Source organism: Glycine max, chromosome 5 (genome assembly GCF_000004515.6).
Source record: "Glycine max cultivar Williams 82 chromosome 5, Glycine_max_v4.0, whole genome shotgun sequence".
In the NCBI taxonomy this organism is placed as follows: Eukaryota; Viridiplantae; Streptophyta; class Magnoliopsida; order Fabales; family Fabaceae; genus Glycine; species Glycine max.
Genome location: NC_038241.2, coordinates 40,695,348 through 40,716,130, shown reverse-complemented (window position 1 = coordinate 40,716,130; position 20,783 = coordinate 40,695,348). Strand labels below are relative to the sequence as shown.

The 20,783-nt window shown below is 32.2% G+C and overlaps 2 protein-coding genes across 18 annotated transcripts; one reads left to right on the top strand and one right to left on the bottom strand.

Annotated features, from left to right (window-relative positions):
• Positions 1 to 1,361: 1,361 nt before the first annotated feature.
• On the top strand, positions 1,362 to 8,802 carry LOC100779936 (casein kinase 1-like protein 3). 16 transcript variants are annotated; one of them, XM_041015690.1, is made up of 19 exons: positions 1,424 to 1,687; positions 1,783 to 1,823; positions 2,068 to 2,137; positions 2,231 to 2,379; positions 2,567 to 2,662; positions 2,774 to 2,844; positions 3,086 to 3,147; positions 3,236 to 3,299; positions 3,408 to 3,492; positions 3,585 to 3,711; positions 4,100 to 4,182; positions 4,308 to 4,365; positions 4,484 to 4,614; positions 4,756 to 4,947; positions 5,031 to 5,189; positions 5,726 to 5,808; positions 8,214 to 8,287; positions 8,408 to 8,457; positions 8,570 to 8,802. In XM_041015690.1, the coding sequence occupies exons 1-14, from the start codon at positions 1,612 to 1,614 to the stop codon at positions 4,933 to 4,935; spliced, it is 1,293 nt and encodes a 430-aa protein (XP_040871624.1). In that variant the 5' UTR covers positions 1,424 to 1,611; the 3' UTR covers positions 4,936 to 4,947; positions 5,031 to 5,189; positions 5,726 to 5,808; positions 8,214 to 8,287; positions 8,408 to 8,457; positions 8,570 to 8,802. The 16 variants fall into 16 exon arrangements, with proteins under 16 accessions (XP_040871629.1, XP_040871624.1, XP_040871622.1 ...); XM_041015688.1 differs by having other exon boundaries at positions 8,538 to 8,802; XM_041015691.1 differs by having other exon boundaries at positions 5,031 to 5,210; positions 8,538 to 8,802.
• A 6,766-nt stretch (positions 8,803 to 15,568) lies between these two features.
• Positions 15,569 to 20,783, bottom strand: GLYI-4 (putative lactoylglutathione lyase). Of its 2 annotated transcripts, XR_001388506.3 has the most exons (10): positions 20,449 to 20,754; positions 20,059 to 20,260; positions 19,707 to 19,831; positions 19,440 to 19,504; positions 18,985 to 19,197; positions 18,842 to 18,889; positions 17,740 to 17,847; positions 17,106 to 17,246; positions 15,994 to 16,102; positions 15,569 to 15,818 (listed from the first exon to the last, which is right to left on the bottom strand). XR_001388506.3 is itself a non-coding variant. In XM_006580413.4 (9 exons), exons 1-9 carry the CDS (start codon positions 20,591 to 20,593, stop codon positions 15,777 to 15,779), a joined length of 1,089 nt encoding a protein of 362 aa, XP_006580476.1. In that variant the 5' UTR covers positions 20,594 to 20,783; the 3' UTR covers positions 15,569 to 15,776. The 2 variants fall into 2 exon arrangements, 1 of the variants encoding a protein (XP_006580476.1); XM_006580413.4 differs by lacking the exon at positions 15,994 to 16,102 and having other exon boundaries at positions 20,449 to 20,783.

Below are 20,783 nucleotides of genomic sequence, written 5' to 3'. Positions count from 1 at the left end.
GTAAACTATAATTAAAAATATATTACAATTATTATAATGATTTTTTTTTAATCAATCCAACCTAGCTTAAAATCATAGTGGGTCCCTATATTTAACACACATAATAAAAGAAAAATGGAAATAAAATGAAAACTATGATGTGCAGGAGTGAAAATAAATTGAGTCAAACTAAGTTTTGCTAAGTTCAAATCATGCATGTTTATTCATCAAAGACCATTTTTAAGGGCATATGTGTGACTCATGTAAAAGTTTGGCCTAACTTATAAGCATGTATAAGTTTTAGTTTGTGACAATTTAACTCCAAGATAGAAATAAAAATATGTATATTAAGCTTTATAAAAATCAAATATAATTTATTTATATGATATAAATATATGTTTAAGGTTTACTATAACATTCGTGATATCATAATTAAAATAAATTTTGCAATGAGACATTAAATAACACATAACTTCATTTTTCAATAAACTTAATTATTAGTTTTAACTTGACTTTTTATGTAGACATGATTAACATTTAAAAAGATAAGTATATGTAAGATTATAATGTATTATAACATATAAATACAATACTACTAACAATGAACATTTATTTATGATTTTTTAAATAGATTAGTTTGTGACCTAAAAGATTTTTTAAATGACTAAGGATTTGACCTATTTAACTTAATAGACTTTATTAAAATCATTGGCCTCACCTAACATGAGCATGATGCAGGGTATGTTTTGGTTTCACGTTGAAAAATTGATTTTAGATAAATTTTTACATATTTGATTTCACGTTTCAAATATTTAAAAATTAATCTTGGTTTCATGATTGATTTTGAGTTGAAATAATCTTAAATAACTTCTGCATTAGATCATACTTTTTATATGAAGTTTTACTCCTAATTTAATTTTATAATGAAAACATCCAAACATAAATCATATTATTTTAAAATCATTTTTAATCAAAATTCATTTTACAAAATTAATTTCATTCAAAATCAATTTTATCAATGTTCATCCAAATACACATGTAATAAATCTATAACCTCAATTAAGCATCCTAATCTATTTTAGTGAGTGTTTAGATGAAATTAACAAAATTAATTTTAAATGAAATTGATTTTACAAAATTAATTTAAAAATAATATAATTTATGTTTAGATGTTTTCATTATAACATCAAGTTAACAATAAAACTCAATATAAATTTATTAATCAAAACTAAAAATTATTTTAACTCAAAATCAATTATAACTTACAAGATAAAATGAAACAAATAAAAATAAATCTAAAATCAATTCTCTCGTCTTAAATCAAACAAACAATGTTAATCTTGATCCCTATGTACTCCACCACGTCCACCTATGACATTAGTAGACTAGTAACCAGTCAACCCGAGTTAAAAGAAAGGCAACACAGGAAACACCTAGGCAGTTCTCGTGAGCATACTAACAACAACTCGATGAAAGGACAGAAATACCCCCACCTCCTCCGCTATTCAATTTGCCTATAATACCCTTCACCTCTTTCTCTCCCTCTGGTGTGCTGTGTGGCTTTGATTTCGGTTCCGAAGGGACAACCAACGACCACCCTCTCTTCTGACTCACTTCTCGAACCTTCCAAACATGGAACGCATCGTTGGCGGCAAGTACAAGCTCGGCCGCAAGATCGGAAGTGGATCCTTCGGCGAAATCTACCTCGGTGAACCCTCTCTCTTTCTCTCTTCTGCTATTGATTTCACTGTAACCGTTAATTATAGGCTTCTCTGTTCTGATCGATTGCTCTCTTTGCTGCAGCGACGCATATTGATACCTTCGAGATCGTCGCCGTCAAGATCGTAAGGCTCCGCGTACTGCTATTTGCTAGGGGTTTTCCTAGTTGTCTCTGCTTCTGTGCTATTTTTTTTTTATTTTTTTTTTGCAGATTGAAGTCGAATACGTGAATTTACGTATCTGATTACCTATACATGAATTGGCATGAGTTATTTTGATTTACGCCACCTAACAATTAGGTTTTTTTTAATCCACTGAAATTGAACTTTACCGTGTTACGATACTTAATCGCTCTCTCACGTGTTGCAGGAGAATAGTAAAACAAAACATCCACAACTGCTTTACGAGGCAAAGCTATACAATATTCTTCAAGGAGGAAGTATGCATTTTGCAATTTTGAACATTTTAGGGAGGTGAAGTGCACCAGGAAGTTGGTGACTTTAATTGAGATTTTGAATTTGCATGCATGCAGGTGGCATTCCGAACATAAAATGGTCTGGCATAGACGGGGAGGATAATGTGCTTGTTATTGATTTGCTTGGGCCGAGTCTTGAGGATCTCTTTGTGTATTGTGGAAGGAAGTTTTCATTGAAGACAGTATTAATGTTGGCTGATCAAATGGTAAGTTGGCGTGTTGAGCGATCGAGCTGAACTGAACTCCCTGACCTTTCCTGTCAAACTTTCTTCATTTTTTCTGTTAGTCTTGCACTTTACTTCCGTGTTGAAATAGAAAATCTGTCTTCAATGTTGCTTTCTTAGATCTCCGGTCTGTGTACTTGATATTAAGTGTTCTTTTTCTTTTGGACAGATCACTAGAATAGAATATGTGCATTCCAAAGGATTTTTACACAGGGATATTAAACCTGATAACTTTCTCATGGGACTTGGTCGAAAGGCCAACCAGGTAACTATTTTGTTATTGCCCTTTTCCTTTATAGTATATCGAACTTTCCCTTAAAGGATTTATTGGTGTTATTTAGGTTCCATATATGTGTAATTGTTCTGTTCTTTTCAGGTTTACATAATTGATTTTGGGCTTGCAAAACGATATCGGGATTCCACTACCAATCGCCACATCCCTTACAGGTACTTCTATAGTATTCCTCAGTAGTTCAATCTTTATTTTTATTTTGATTTCAACATTTATATCTTGTAATTTCCACCTCGTCTGATTTTGAATTCTTTTCATATTACAAACTACCTCTTAATCAGTTTTCATGAATATATTCTTATATTTTTGTTTGGAAGATTCCTTTATTTTCTGTGTCTTCTTTCTTATGATTCACGGGAAATACCCTGGAATAATACTAACAATAGAAACACACAGGGAGAACAAAAACTTAACGGGTACTGCTCGATATGCAAGTTGCAATACTCATCTTGGGATTGGTAAGTTATAAGTTAGAAAAAGTTATTAACCCATTCAGCCCAAATAAATTTTATTTATTTTTCATATGCTATATTTTTTATTTTGCAGAGCAAAGTCGCCGGGATGATTTGGAATCACTAGGATATGTACTTCTGTACTTCCTAAGAGGAAGGTACGTTATTCTGCTCTACTTTTCTTCTACAAGTAAATTTTCTATAATTCAGATTATATAACGAATATTTTCAGTTTCTCACCTTCAAATGGCTATATTTGTGTTTAGCCTTCCTTGGCAAGGTCTAAAGGCGGCTACAAAGAAACAGAAGTATGATAAAATATGCCAGAAGAAATTATCAACTCCTATTGAGGTATGTGTTTGGACATATATCTGTCTTGTGAAGTCCCCCTCACTCACCAAAAAAAAATAATGATATGCTCATTTGTTTGTTATTTTCCAAAGGTACTATGCAAATCTCATCCTGTAGAGTTTGCTTCGTATTTCCATTACTGCCACTCTTTGACATTTGATCAACGACCTGATTATGGTTTCTTGAAGCGCCTATTTCGGGACCTATTTGCTCGTGATGGTGAGTATTCTTTCAATTTTGAGTAATAAGCTGTACAACTGTATCAATATGCTTTTGGAAAAGTAGCATTGGTCTTGGGCATATTGTTACAATTATAAATTTGGAGAACAATATATCTTACTAGGAAACCAAGGGGAAGGCAGTTTTTTCTTTAACTAAAAATACAAGGAATTTGTTGAAAGTTATAGGGTTTTAGGTATAGAGGGAGGAAAAAGAGATAAAAGAAAAGGACTAATTTCACTGAGATTGATATTGATTTGACATGATGTGTTACTATATAATACAAAACGTAAAGCACTAGCCTTATTTAATATTTATGATAACACTAGGTCATAATCCTAACAAAATAAGGTTACTTTTTGATTTTACCTTTCCTGATGTATGTCAGGTTATGATTTTGATTACGTTTTTGATTGGACCATTTTGAAGTACCAGCAATCTCAAAAGAATGTAATGCTCCCTCCATTATCTGTAAGTATAATTGATTTTTGGGCCATATTCTTATATAGTTTGAGGCAGAGGAAGAGGGTTACTATTTATTTGGTAACTTGAATCTTCCTGTGCTCCTGACAATATTAAATTATGTCATATCACAGCCAGTTCCAGGAGCAAGTAACAGTCGTGCAATTCCAATGGATATTGACAATCATCAAGGTTGGTCAAATCATTTTATGTGTGTCATGGTTAACTTTAGTAAGTCTAGGTTTATGGATAAATTAACATTTACTTTTCTACTTTATTAAATGCTCTATTATTATTGCCTGGTTGGCAGGTCTTAATTCATATTCAGGGCATGTTAAAGAGCGTATTAGAGCTGGTGATGCTACTGGTTCTGGTGTTAAAATTCAGTTTAAATCACCAGTGGGTAAAAATTTGAGTTATGAGAAACCACTTGACAAAAATGTAAGTCATCTTAAAATTTTTAACTTTTCTTGTTGTGGCTGTGATGCAACACAGAAGTCATGATTTTGTGATTGCACACTATCATATCTAAAATTGAACAAATCCGTGTTTAGCAAGCATTATTGAGTTATTTTTTTGCAGATTTTTGGAGAAGCAAATATTCCCTCTACTTCATTTTCTCCTGCTAGTACTTCACAAAGGAACTCCTTGAAGCAATCCTTGTCTGCTGAAGCTTCCAACCCTGGACATGCACAAGGCAGTAAAATTGGCCCTTCAAGTAGCTTGATGTCATCTCTGCAGCACATGTCTTCTGCTAAATGATTGCAAAATATGGTATTTTGCTATCTTGTTTTTCACAATGCTGTATTATTATGTAATTCTTGTCCTTGACCATTTGTATTTTGTTGTATTTCCAGCTATGAAGCTTTGAAGAAGATTCTGTGCATTGTTTCCCCTATTATTTGGTCAAGAATATTCAAGTCATTATTAATTCATGGAGACTGCAAATGTGCCAGAAAGTTGACAAATTGCATAGCTCCTATTTTGAGGCCATTTAGTGTTGCTTCTTTCCTGAGGTGACTACAAATGCTTGTGCGGTATAAAACAGACTTCCCAGGCTTGGCTCCTGTGCTGTACATAGATGTCAAATTTGGCACACAGCAATATTTTGTATTCATGTTTTCATGTAACATTAATGTGTGTAGTAGCCCTGTTACTCCGATATGTTACTTGATGATGATTATCATTGTGCCATACAATAAATGGTGACAGAGTGTTTTAAAACTTCTAAATTATTTGTCAATATTATAAATTGCAAATGTATTTTCAGTTTCTTTTATTTAGATATCTTTGATCACAGTATTTTAGTCTCTGTTTCTCATTTATTTTTACCTGGTTATATTTGTTGATACAAAAAAATGGTACATTTACACTTTCAATGCCCCCACATCACGTTAGGAAGCATCCATATATGAAATTTCTTAGAATGAGATATATAGTCTGAAAGATTTTCATATTTATCAATTGTTTTCATGTCAAGTATTTCAATTTCCTCGTGATCACATGATTTGCATTTCATGATGGTTAGTTGCACTTTCTTGTTATTTACCAGGTTATTGAAAGTGTAAGCTATACTGAAGCAAACATTATGGCTGAAAGATCACTGAAATTATGGTCTCTTATGAGTTAACAAAGGTAGTTCTTGGTGCCATATGTTTTAAACTTATATGATTATGAGGATGTTGTCCTTTGAAGAATGTCGTTACCTAATTATCAAGATTTTTGCCTCATCATTTGGAACTTCTCATTTTCTTTTAACTTTTAAGTTGTTGTTGAAAGAAGGGAGAAAAACTACAATATCTTGCCACTATCAAAATTTGTAATTTTATATAATTAACAGCTGTTAAAAGATTGGTGTAGCATAGTTGGAATAGTCAGATATAATTAACAGTAGTTGGAATAATCAGATATTTCTTGCTTCAGATAGTCTTTCATTTTTGTCAATATTTTTATGGCTTCATTTTGGTGTTTTTTTTTAAATACGACTATGATGCTCAAGAAGCTTTGCTATACTTGTAGGTAGTGCAAATTTGACACTTTCCCTGGTTGATTTATACGGTCCTTGGGATGAAGTGAACAATCTAGTTTTATTTTAGTGTAGTTCAATGTTGGGATAAACTGATGTATATATTTCATGTTCCTGTGGTAACTGGTAAATCTAATTCTGCAAGTGGGCTGCTCAATTATCTGTTCATACTTTTTTACTTTTACAGCAGGACTTCTTTTTCCAATCAATATTGTCTGAAGGATGAAATTTTGACAGACTCCATGATGCTGCTACTTCTGATAAATAATTCAGCATAACCATATACAAGGTCTGGGTGAGAACGCATTAAGTAATATTGATACTGCCAGTATCACTGAGCTGAAGAGTCAATGTGTTAGGAAATGTGCCTCAAAATGGGACAAGCCCTTTAAGGTGTATAGTCGTAGGCCCAAGACCAAGTTAATGAGCTGATGCTTTGTTATTATCATTTACTTAGTTATTCTAGAAGGGGGTAGAATGGGCATTGCTGAGTTGGTTAGAGAATAGTGGAGAGGGAGAATTCTGTTATAAGGGTGGGGATTGTAACCATTGAGGATCATCCTCGAGATCACTAGTGAAAATGGGAGTGCAGAGATATTTCTCTCACTAGGGAGGGCTATAGCTCTCTGGAAACCTCTTCTCTTCTTCCTTTTACTGTTATTTCCCTTTTTCTGCTGGCACCCTTGATACAATACGTATCACATTGTGAATTCACTAGTTATTGAAAGTAGTCATTGACTTCAACAGTAGACAAGAGAGCTACCTAGTAATGGACCTAATGGTGCTTCAATTTAAGAACTTGAATTCTCTTGCTGGCCCAAATATGTAATAATTAGATTTGAATTACTGCTACAGCTGACAAGATGAGGGATGAATTGATTTGTTTCTGCTTAGTGTTTAGTCCATGCAAAAATGTCACCTACCTGTAAAGTTTGTATAACTTTTAGTGCAGATATAGGTTTTCTGTCTAACACCTTCAGTTGTCAGGCCAAAATTATGTATTGTCTGTTTGTCTACTTCAGCTTGATGGTCCCAAGGACCTTGTATATGTGACAGGGTATTGTATGGTCCTCTAGTGTTCTGAAACTTCTAATAAATGTTTAAGTTTGATGAGCTTAGATTTTGTGATCAATTTTTTGGGAAAGAGGAAAAATTTACTCATTGAATTTCCATTGCTTTAGGATTACTAGGGCTTGGTAACTTGCTTGAAACTAGAGTTTCTTTTAATATGAATGTTGGTTGGTAAAGGTCTATTGAGGAACATATATCTCTGATTTATTTGATTCTATCCATCATTCTCTGTAGGATTATTTTTTTAATCAATGGTCATCTGAGTTTTTTCAGTCTATCTTGTTTCTTTATCTTTCCTATCTTAATAAGATTTTGATATCATAATCTTGATTTCAAATCCTTATTTTATTAATTAGGATAATTGTTAGATATGATCCTACTAATTAAGGGTCTCTGTATTTTTATTTTATCAATTAGGATAGTTGTTAGTTATGATCCTATTAATTAAGGATATCTTTGTAGGAAAGACCTGATTAGAATATTAATGAAAATATTTTTTCTGAAAGCTTGTATGTGTTAGTTTAGGAGGGGCTCTGTCAAGGAAGAGTCTATTTCTTGCTTTCACCATAGGTGGCAAGAAGGGTTATTATGTGTCTAGGCCTGTGACTCAATCCTACATGAAGGTTCATAACAATGACCTATTATCATTTTGTTTGGTGCTGGTGTAGACTAGTCTCCAAAAAATAAAAATAAAAACTCTACAAAGAGGCCACGTAACTGAAGGCAGCTAATTTTCATAGCCTGAACAAGATTTGGTTTTAATTGAACTATTTGAATCCCATTCTTAAGTAGATGATATGTGGTTCCAATGATAAGCAAGACTACCTGTAACTTTATCAGTAAATCTGGAGGTATTTCATACACTAGCTTTTATTCTACTTCAGTCTAATTGCTGATTTTATTCCTGACTAATTTGTATTTCATGTTTTCCACTATTCTCTAGCCACAGACTAACCGTGTCAAATAGAGTACATTGATTGGGTGAATGGAAACTTTGAACTTGCAGACTCTCTGGAGGTATTTCATATGCCATCCTTTTCTCTCTACTAGATTAGATAACCCCAGCATTAAATCTTCCTAAAGATCTCCCATGTTTTGGTACAAACAACAAACAAATTATGTTGAACTATAAAAAAGATTGCAGGGATTGTGAAAGATTATTCCAAGGCATCCTCCATTTCCATGAGGTTAGTGTTTCAAACATATATAGCCAAAATAATACTGTTGTATGTGCATGAAAAATGCTGAATTATCAAATGCTTCCCAGGTGAGTGAATCGAAATTGTGCTTGAAACACAGGAAAGCCACATCCTTGAGGTGCACTTTCAGAATTTGATTAGTAGAGTGCTTTGCTGGAATGCCATCTGGATACCAGTAGCATTTATGTTGAAGAAGGGTGCCAATGTTTGCGGCCAGAGCTAAATGTTGTTCAAATGCAATTTATATTCTGAAATGCATATTGAAATGTATGGTTAAAGATCTTGGCTGTGTATGCTGAAGATACCTTTTAATTTAAGATTTCATTGTCTCAATTACAGGGTTGAGATGTGTCACAATTACAGGGGTTTATGCAAATTGGTTTTGTTAGACAATCTTTGATATGTTTTTGGCAGTTTTATGGTAACTCGCTTTTGTAGTAACCCTCATTATTTAAAATAATGCTTGAAAATTCGTTTGGGTAGGATAGCATTGAGACAGGGTGAAATACAAGGACGGATCCTGAGATGTATTAGAGGAGGGGTGGATTTTACTTTTTATGCAATTATTTAAATATTTTAATTTCTAATAAAAAATTATTTGTTAAATTATGAGTTTCACAAAGATATGAAAATATTTATTATTAATTTTGTCTAAAGTTAAACATAGAATTCAGTACTGGGACGATTTTTTTTTTATATCAGTACTAAAAGGAAATTAAGTAAACATTAACTTAACATTCTATTTTTTTTCCTTCTCACATACAAGTAGTCTTTGGAGGTTTAGGGGCTGCTTGCCCCTTTTGGATCCGTCACCATAAAACATGCACGGCTTTGACATGCATCGAGTAGCTCTTCCGTGCTAAACATAATTAAAAAAAGTATTTTTGAAATAACTTATTGTTTGGATAATTAATCATTAGATTTCAAAAAATAAATGGCGTGGATGATGAGTAATTCTCTAATAATACTTTAAGAATGGCATTCACGGTTTCATCTATGTCACAGCTTCATCAACTCATCACAAGTCTTCCCTTGAAGTCGCCTTTCTACCGATAGCAAGCTTCCATTCAGAACAAACTCCAACCACCATGAGTCGTCACACATCCTCAGCATCAACAAAAGCCAATCTTGTACAGGACTCAGTTGCTAGAACACAAGACTATCGCATTTCTCATCCTAGGCTCACCACCAATAAAAAAGATTAAAAGTAAATATAAAAGAGAGAATGTAGAAAAGAAAATGTTGGAAACGACTTCATTTTTTAAGGTTTAGCGTCATTTTTTATTCATTATATTTTATAATTTTTATTCTGCTTCGATATTTTTTCGTTTTGATTTTTTTTTTCATTTTTTCGTTAGATACATTAAAATTTGGTTAATTTTTAAAACTTAATATATCAAAGTGAAACAACTGTGAAACATAATGGGTCAAAAATGACATTAAGTATTTTAAAATAATTAACTTTACATAATGACGGCTAAAAACTGTCATTATCTTTATTTTTTAAAAAATAAACAACTAAAAAAATCATCATCTCCTCCAATCTCTTCTAGATCTGAAAAAGTAAAAAATAGAGCACCACATAAATTGAACGACATCAACACATAATTTCGTTGGAACCATAAAAAAATATTATACTCCTTACTAGAAAACCAAAATCTTTCATATAGCTATGCTATAAGAAACAAAAGCAAGGGAGTTCGACGCAAGAGTTGTCTTCGATGAAAGACAAAAACGTGATCCTAACTCGCCAATTAACCCATATATGAAAGAGGAAGTCACAATGTGACTCTTTGTGAGGTCTACGAGCAAGACTTCCATTGTTTCATTTGAAAATAATTTTGACTTACCCAACCGGTCAAATCTCGTCCACAATTAGGAGTTGTTGGTCTTCTTCTTCGCCTTCGTCAACGCACTACTGCCCATGGCGATGAGACAGTTGTTGTCATTAGGTGAGGCGACAATTTTAACCATGTAGGGAGGTTGCAACAGAGGTGGAAGCGAAGGGGGGCAACAATATTTTTGGGTTGATGGTGAGAGGCAGAGCGAAAGAAGGAGAAATAAACCTTTACCATTGTGATTGAGAATAATTGGTGAATGAAATTATTATCGTTCTTGAATAATTAAACTAAATTCGATGATGATAAGAAGAAAAAGAAGAAGAAGAAGGAGAAGAAGAAGAGAGTGAAGGTTGTTGTTGTTCGTAATTTTAGATCCATCTTTTCTTCATTCATTTAGTATTTTTTATTTTTTAAATAAAAAGTCAGTGGAGATTTTTAACCGCTACTATGTTAACTTAACTATTTTAAAGTTTAAAACATTGATAGACATTGACATTTCTAACCAAAAACAAAAAATGATCAAAATGATATATTTCGAAAATATGACTAAAATGAAACTTCAAAAATATAATGTACCAAAACGAAATAATTGTAAAACATAATAAATCCAAAGTGACATTAAATCATTTTAAAATTTAATAATTAACAGAACACTAACATTTTTAATAGAAAATTGAATAAATGACCAAAATGATACATTTTAAAAACATAAAGCATAATAAAACTTTTAAAAGTTGATGTACCAAAATAAAACAACAATGACATTAAGCCTTTTTTTTTTTAATTTTGAGCTTGCTCTTTGAAAATGCTTTTAAACAACCAAACTTATGTTTAGCACCATTTTTAGTTGTAACTTGTAAGTGAAAAAGGGGGAAGAAACTAGGCAAACCAAAACCATAATTTTATTTCTCCATTTCGTGGTATATATCAGTATAATTTTTAAAGAACAAATTATTAATTTAGTCCATAAATAATACTCTTTCTCCTATTTAATTAATAAAATAATAAAATTTTATCAATAACCTCTTGAATATTTGTCGGTTTAGTTTCGGAGTTGGTACATTTTACAATCAAGGATAAATAATCATTTTTGTTCCTGAATATGTAATTTATTGACAAATGTGTTTCGAAAAGATAAAAATACAAAATTTAGTCCCAAAAAATGTAAAAAAAGTGCGACAAATATATCTGTCTGTTAACTTTCGTGTATCACCGTTAATAAAATAGCCTACACGACGCGGAGAAACGAATTTGTCACTGAAATGATTGTTAACGTGGTCATGCTGACTAGATTGGATGAAAATGTCAATAAGATATCATTTTTCAACGTAAATGTCAATAATTTTTTGTTGGACGAAAATGTCAAAAAAAATTATTAGAGGAAAATGTCAGTAATTGTTTTTTTATCTAAATGTCAGTACTTTTCGTTAGACTAAAATGTCAATAAGTAACCATTATTGGACGAAAATGTCAATAATTTTGTATTAGACCTAAATATTAGTTTGTTTCTATTGGAATAATTTGTTAGACCCGAAATTTCGTTTATATTTTAAGATAAATTTTTACCATTTTGTATCGTTAAAAGCATAACATTACAGTAATCACTTACTTAAAAAAATGTAGTGACAAACATAATTTAAAACAAACATAATAATAACGACAATATTGATTATCAACCATAATTTGTCTGTCACAATAAAAATTATCCAAAATAAACTTTGCACCAATTTAACAAAATAAATATTACCAAGGGATGCATTTGTCAAGAATTATATATTCAGGGACAAAAATAACTATTTATCTTTTCTTGAAAGTAGGAAGACGAAAAATCAAAAAAATATCAATTGACAAATATGTCCATATGTTGGAAACTAAATTTTGTATTTTTGATCTTGTAGGGACACATTTATCAACCAATTACACATTTAAGGACAAAAATGAGTATTTACCCTATAATCAATGACTATTTTGATGAATTTTTTAATATTTGAAGGACTACTTATTATGATTTCTAATAATACTTGAGATTGCTTATATAATTTTCTTACATTTAAGGACCATTTAGCTGAGAAATAACTAATAGTTTACGACAAAGGACGAAGGATTTTAAGTTAGCCAAAGAGGGAAGAAACGAATTAAACAAAGTAAAAACGATCCGAAGAGAGATTCTCGAACTAATATTTCGTAGAAGGAACCTGGAAAATACACAAGTCGAATATATCATATCAACAAGAAAAAGAAAAAAAAAAGCATTAAGCCCATGATGGGAGAAGAACTGGAATTCTTTGCCTCATTTAAGTAGTAGTAGTATAGTGGTAGTGGTTCAAGTGTTTGAGAATTCTCACTACTTCCGTCAGCACAATTGCTGGCTCCGTAGTGTCCACTCCAACCAGTGCAGCCAATTGCTCAATTTTCTTCTGTGCTTTTCCATCATTCAGCAACTCATCCAAGCTCATGACTTCTTCATCAGTTGAATCACCACCTTCCTCACTACAAGAGTCTGATTCTGACATCTCAATAGAATGTTCCTTAGGAATAGAAGGGACATCAAATGAGGCCTCAGCTGGTAAAAAGGTATTAGAATTATTCTTTAGCACATTGCACTCCAAGTTGTTGGAATGGATCATGGTGAAGGAGAGGTAGGGAGAAGTGTATTGCCCTTGTTGATCATAAGAAAAGGTGTGCAGCACCTTTGAGTTTTTTCTGCTTTCCATTGGTGATGTGCTTAATTAGTGAAAGAGAAAACACAAAGTTGATGTGTTGATATAGGAAGAATTAGTGCACTCGTCTTGAAGTGCCATAATGATGAGCGTTATCAAGTCAGGTCAAATGAAGAAAACGTAGAAAGTAAAAGTAATAAGGCAATTATGACCATAATTCACTTGGACCCTGGTTATAGAAATTTGAGCAAAGCCTCATCCTTTCTTTTTTTGTTTTATTATTCCTTTTTTGACACTGCTCTTCTATATTTGACTTTTGTGGTTTTGCAAATATATTATTCTCAAATGTTTGTTTTATCTACTTTTTCAATTGCAGAATTAAAATAGTAAGAAATCAATTTTTTTTTTCAAAAAAGAATGAAATTGCAAAATTAAAATATATATATATATATATTAAAAGTTCAAGTGAGCCTTATTATTTATGAGGGTTCAATTGAAAATCCATAGACACCCCATAAGCCATGATCTTCCTTCTCTGCGACGCACGTGCACGTTCAGGTGAGTTCGTCCAGGCATGCATATGTGCGCGCACAGAGAGACACAATGAATGTCATGCAACGATTCAGAGACCCGGGCCGAGTGTATATACAAATATAGGCATTATTCATTTTTGAAAAAGAATTTTTTTTTAGAGAAAGAAAAAGAAAATGTCAGAAACACTTTGATCTAAAAAAAATTAATCCATTAATTCCTCAAAGTTATAAACATAAAATACTTAACCATTCTATCTATTCTAATAAAATAGTTATATTATTTATAATCCAAAAAAACAAATTAGGTCAAGTAACTTTATTTTAAAACTGTACTTAGTGTTTACCCACTTTTAAAAGCCCATAGAAAAAAACCATCATCAACATTTACGTTCACATAGCTGAATTAAAACCGCAGGGTCCAGGCAGGGGAATTTTCATTTAAGTATTATTATTACTCAGGATGCGGAAGCAAAGTAGCAAACGAATTTTCTTTTTTTACCTGAACCATGGTCACTACTGTTAATCAAATCTGTTTCTTCTAGTTTCTATCCTACCCTAAAATCTATCTTCTAGTATAAGGTGGCAAAATATAACGATTCGGACCAGATTAAATATAATTGCTCCCGCTCACTCAAACCAAAATCACCAAAATTGGCGTAATCCTTTCTTTAGAATCTACCTTTATTGATCATGTTATTATTAGAGAGAATAAATCACAAAAATATTGTAATAAAAATACTTATTATTTAAATAAATAGAAATAAATAAATAATATAAAAAACTTTTATTTTAATAGAAAAACTTAAATTTGATTAAAAATATAAAAGTGTAAGTATGAAACATTGTATCCTTTTATAAAAGTGTCCTTTTACATAAAAGAAAATGTGTTTATTAGTTAAAAGTTGTAAATGTAAAAGGTCCTATCATTTTATGAAAGGATATGTTATCATCAAAGGCTTTGTGTCTTCACCAAAATACATAACATGTATCTCTTTACATAATTTTTTTGCCAAAAATCGTTAAAATGTGTTTTTTTGAAGGGTTATATTTCTTCGCCAAAAGACAAAAAATGATCACACAAAAGTAGTAGTAATATACACAGTGAAAATAGTTGAGAAGCTAATTTTTTTGCATTCAAATCATTTTCTACCTTCTTTTGTGCGTAGAAAGAAATAAGAAAATTATTATTTTGTTAACTACCATTGAAAATAAGCTTGACTGTGAGTTGCATACCATATAACCTATTGCATTCAATTTTTACTGGAAGTAAATCGAACCTAAAGCTTAGTATTTCACACACATCGTGAAGACTTGCACAATGTTTTTGTTATTTCTTCTTTATTGCGGGAACATGATCATTTATCATCAATATTTTTCTCTTTAATATTTTTTCTTTGTTGCAGAACCAACGTTTGAGCAAAATTTTGACATTAGGATAACTTAAAAATAATGAAAAAATAAATTATATTTTTGTATCTTTAAAATAAAAATAAAATCTATTTTGTAATTGTTGTAGTAAGAAAATTTGTAGAACCATAATCACACAAATTGTTTATAATCAAATCACTAAATATGATTTCATCTTTTGTTATTTAATGTAAAAAATGGTTATGAAATTTAAATTTATACTATCTTATCAATAATTCATGGACTAAGTTTTTACTGAATTTTCATTGAAATAATTATACAATAAGCATTATTCTTTTGAAAATATGAAACTGTAATTTATTTTATTATTTATTCTCTTATACTATTTTAATGTTATATTTCAATTATGAATAAGATTTTAACATTGTATAAGTTATCTTTCAATTGTTTAAAATTAAAATGAACAACAGTTTCAACTATGGTAAAATAAAATTAAAAATAAATCATGAGATTAAATTGAATAATTTTATTTAACTGTTCTAATTCAATTGGCAAAGACCCGTGTCCAAAATTTACTCTAAAAAGTAGAAGAGTAATGTTCCATGATACGCCTCTGAAATATCCTGAGTGAACAACGACAAAGTTTGTCCTACTGCCAAAATCACGAAGGCCAAAGAAAATGGAGATAAACGACATATGTTTCTCAACCTTGCTTCATTGTATTTAGTTAAAGACATTTGCTACAGCTTACAGGGGTCGGTGCTATTGTCATTATTACATTATCTACAAAATCGGATTTGAATATGATACACTCTGATGCATACATTTTTCTTAAAGAATACCGATTCTTTGCCAGATTTTGATACTGATCTCACAAGATTGCTATGATGACCTACCAAAATACTCTACTCCAACTCCTTTAGAAAATCAACATTATCTACAAAAACCTGCACATTGGAGGTGGGAAAGCTAGTTAGTCACAAATGATGATTACTTAAGAATGAATGAACAAGATGATGATTACTAAGAATGAATGAGCACGGGACGCTAGATCTCCAAACATAAAAATGAAAGGACGAACAGAGAAATAAACATGATGAAAAAAGAAAAATGCATGCTTACACTTTAATCAGTTGAGTTGAAAACTTAATTTTGTCTGAAAAACATCAACATGTTCTTATGTGTCATGCCAAAGCAAACAGAAGACAGACCTTCCACTCCTTGTTATGTACTGAATGCGAAAGTACAGCACAAGCAAATGATAGTAATCACTTGTAAAAATTAGGTGGCATTGATCATACTGGGCGAATTCTGATTAAGCTAACACGTTATCACAATCACAACACAAAATCCAATAAATAAATTCAACAAAGGAGCAGATAAATGGAAAAGTTTTATGTCACACGACCAATGTTGATACCGTGACATTTTCTACCATCTCTAAGTATTACTACTTTGATATTGTAAATACCATTGCATGGTATCATAATGAGATATCTGCATTAAAGTAAGAAACTGGGATCTTCTTTAGGCATTAGATAGAAAATAATTAATGAGCTTTTGAGATAATTGCTCGCTTACATGGTATTTGACATGAAACAACTTAAAGCTTAAGCTGTTGGGTAAAGGCACATGAATGATTTTATATCTAACCCACCCCCTCACACGAGTCCTTTTAGACTTGAGATGTGAACAACGAAGGTGTCCACCCTAACTTGTACTGAAATTTAATTTTTATATAGAGCAACATGGCAACAAGGATTGAATTTTAAACCACATGGTCTTAAGAACTTTGATATCCCAACAGTTTAAATTGCTAGTAAAGGACATATGAATGGTTTTATATTTGACAGTATCAAAAATTTTATGACCAAGTGGTTCAAACTTTCATCTCTATTGCCTTTATTCTTCTAAATAAAGTTAAATTTACTGTAAAAATGAGCATGTTGTGTGAAGGGCAAGAAGGCATGTTAGAAATATAGTTTAATCTTTTTAAGATAGTGTCTTTTGATATGGTATTAGAGTCTTTGTCAACAAACAGTCAAGAGTTCAATCATTGTCATCCACATTCTTTTATACATAAGTTGAATATCAGCACGAGGGAAAAATGAGTTGTGCATTATCCAAGCTTCAAGTCCAACAAGCTATTACATGCAAGGATGTATTAAACAAAACCATTCATGAGTTTTCACTTTTCAGGGAGACTTTAAATAATAAAGATCAAAGAGACATACCGACTTCCAGCCATCTGGATCCAAGCATGCAGTAATTTTTGTGTTGATACCAGGTAATGCTCCAGGTTCCCGAGTAATCTTTCCTCCAGCTAGTTTAATTGCTTCTGCAGTTTTGTACACATCATCTGTGCCTACTGCAATCTGCAAATGGGGTATTACAGTCATGAATTTGATAGAAAATGAGAGGTCAGAGGTAAGTGTAGACAGAGAAAACAAAGTAGAGTGTGAGTTTTTAAAGAGAGAATGTTGTTATTTCTCAAAAGTTGAATACAAGAGTTGGAGCCTCTTTATATTATAGACTCTGAATACTACACAAATTGTTGTTCAACTGATTCCAGAGTCCTAACCACCTTACAGAATCTAACAGCTGAAATCTACAATTGGGCCAATGGTGAGATTTTAGCTAGTTAGCATGGGGTCATAGGTTTAAACCTTGTTGCCATTATTGTACTAAATAATTTGGGGTATGAAGTTAACTGTGGATACGAAAACACAGGGTAACAATAATTTCAATTGAAAAAAAAAAAGAAGAAAAAAGAAGCTGTTATTGTTAATACAGAATAAAATCTGACATCACAATTGCAGCAACAGATTCCATAAAAAAGAACAATCCAAGAGAGAAACTTCTGCTTACCTGAGCATAAGCATTTCCTTTATCATATTCAGTGACTCCATAATTATAAGTCAACTCCAGAACAGTGCTTTTATCTTCTGGACCATAACCCAGCATTGCTATGGTGTACTGCCCAATAGAAGGCCATCAAAGAAAATGAAACGAAGGTAAGTACATGCCCAAAGTATCAAATAAGGTGTTGGGAAACAATTGAGGCCATTAAACAAAGCAAGATGAAAACCTAAAATTTATAAAGGTCATAGAAATATGTCAAAATAAGCATAAATCAGAAAAAAATGAGCAGAAGGCAGTTGCATTTGCAGAAGATATCCACAGAATTATCCACAAGTGAACAAATTGAAAGGACTTTGACAAGGATTCATTTTCATAATTATATTGCGCAGGACAAAAATCTATAAGTAAGACACTTATTCTACAGCTTTGTAGACACTCCTGAACCAAAAGGCAAATTTTGCAGATCATAAACAGTGTCATTTTCCAGTTACCAGCTGTTAACCCATCAGTGTGTTTGGATAACACACAGGAATGAATTATATCTCACAAAATCATGGTGATATATGAAAAAGTAGAAGCAACTATTTGTTGTTTTACCTTCACACTGAAAAAAAATTTATTATTTCTCACCATGAAGCTAATCCAAACACACTAATAATATATTTACCTCGCATTCATTCTTGCACCCTCAGAAGATTTCTGACAGAGTTAAGTAAAAGGATGAAATTGGCATTTGGTAAGACAGATACTTGGAATAGTCTTCCATTCTTCCATTCAAAACAACTATAATGCTGAACTGAATATATTTTTGTACACTACCAATCAAATAGCAAGAAACTAAAGGTGCATATTTTATGAGAATCAAGTTTGTAATAGTAGTTATTCAATAATAACAAGATATAAAAAATGTAAGCATTTAGGATTGATTAGAAAGGAGCTCTCTTATCCTCAAGCTTAATTTTTCCAGAATAGGTGTCATGAAGTATACATAACAAAAATTTCACAATCTCATAAACCTAAATTTAAACCATCTTAACTGTTAAGTACAAGGCATATTAATTGCATATATTTCACAGAGAAAATTACATTAAAAGGGAAGTCGTCATACCTTGTATTCTGGATTGTCTCGTGTACGAAGCAGCTCCATACCAAATGCCTAAATGGCAAGCAATAACATAAATGTCTTAATGTAAAGTAAAGGAAACAAGAAAACTAAAGTCTGAACCAGCATAAAATAGCATTGACCCTTACCTTCTCATAAAATTCTATGGAACGATTAAGATCACCCACTCGAAGCATTACTTGGCACAAGGGTTCAGGAGTGGGACCTCTTTCTATAAGTTCAAATTTGTAACCATCAGGATCTTCAATAAATGCAATTACTGAACGCCCTCCCTTGACAGGACCAGGCTCCCTAGTTATTTTGCCACCCTTAGCTCTGATTAGTTCCACTGCTTTTGCAACCTATAAAGAATCATACAGACAAAGAAATTCCTGCATATATGTTAGTCAAAAGTCCAATAGAGAAGAAATCCTAAATGACAACCAAAACTGCACCTCTATTCCACACCCGATTCCCAAGAGAATAAAGAAGACGCAATTTGACTAATGACTAGTCACAAGAGATTGCAAATAAAGGCCACCAACATGAGACAGCAAAGATGCTAAGAAGGACAGTAGAAGGAACTAAAGTTTGGAAATCTTACATCATCAACAGCAATACCAAAATGGCCAAATCCAGTTCCGATATCATACTTGTCAACTCCATAATCTGAAATGTTGTTAAACGAAAAACAAAAATTAATTGAAAGCTTTCTCTGCAGAAGCAGGCATAACTTACTCCATAAAGAGACAACATAACTTACTCCATAAAGAGACAAAGTCTTATAATTATTAGGAAAGGTCATCAAATAGATTTGATTTTGCACATTTCAAGAGGAATGTCATTGTCAACATAATAGTCAGATCCTTACTGTATGTCAGTTCAATAACAAAGTGTGAGTCTTCGGGCCCATATCCAAGAAAGGCATTAGTATATTTCTCCTCTGGTATGTCCCTCTTTCTGAGGAGCTTCATTCCTAGGCACTCTGTATAAAACCTGAAACCACCAAGAGTAAACATGCACTCGACAAAGTTTATCATATCATAGATAAGCACTTTTCAATCAATTTAATAAAAGTTCTCTCATTTAGCTTCTCCAAGACTTGATTTTAACCTCTACGTAAGTTAATTTTAACTTGTGAGGGAAGCTTAATTCATTTTATCCTATAAGTGCTTATTAAGTTTTATCCAAACAGAACCTAATTAGGATATGATAGTACATACTTTATGGTCCTGTCCAAGTCCCCAACACGATATACAACATGAAGCATTCTTCGCTTGTCCTGTTTGACCCACTCAAGCACATTTTCTGGTGAAGCAGCTGAAATCGATTGAGACACGTCCCCTGATGCCATGATTCTCGTGGAGTTGCCATGTTGTCTCAACTCTCTGGAAGCTTTGAGGCCAAAACTATTGGATTGAGACACTGCACCCAAAATCAATTTTAGTTCATCAAATAATGCAATTATTCATGACAAGTTTTGCTAATACTATAGTATATTTAAAAACAAAAAGGGAATTAGCAAGGGTGCAGAATTTCAGGTTAGTAAAGTGGTGTTTGATTTATAGTTGGATGTGAAATTTAAGGTTAAACAAATGGCGAGAGGAACTTACCAGAGGGAGAGGGAAGATGGGAGAAAGAGATACGAGAAGAAGGGTTGGAGAGCGAAAGAGATGACGGTGTTAAGAATCTAAGGGAGGAGAGAGTGGGTCGAATCGAAGAAGAAGAAGCCATGGGAACCACTCTCACCAATACCATTGGGGTGACCCTTGTATTGTGGATGAGTGAGGGGAGAATAACAACTAATTGTAAAATGATATAACTCCTCAAATTGCTTTCTTTACCTTACATTATTCCATTTCTGTCGAATTATTGTTTATTGATTCCTCTTTCATTCCTTTTCCCTCTCATTTTGGAGTTGGATGGAAAGTTTCACAAAATTAGTTTC

Bases quoted from the DNA above. Each gene is read 5' to 3' on its own strand.
- GLYI-4 (XM_006580413.4), bottom strand. From the start codon at position 20,593: ATGGTATTGGTGAGAGTGGTTCCCATGGCTTCTTCTTCTTCGATTCGA. The intron at 19,832-20,058 runs GTATGTACTATC...TGGTGGTTTCAG, and splicing joins GACTTGGACAGGACCATAAA to GTTTTATACAGAGTGCCTAG. The intron at 17,848-18,841 runs GTATGACGACTT...TCTATTGGGCAG, and splicing joins GAGACAATCCAGAATACAAG to TACACCATAGCAATGCTGGG.
- LOC100779936 (XM_041015695.1), top strand. From the start codon at position 1,612: ATGGAACGCATCGTTGGCGGCAAGTACAAGCTCGGCCGCAAGATCGGA. The intron at 2,380-2,566 runs GTAAGTTGGCGT...TCTTTTGGACAG, and splicing joins TAATGTTGGCTGATCAAATG to ATCACTAGAATAGAATATGT. The intron at 4,183-4,307 runs GTAAGTATAATT...GTCATATCACAG, and splicing joins TAATGCTCCCTCCATTATCT to CCAGTTCCAGGAGCAAGTAA.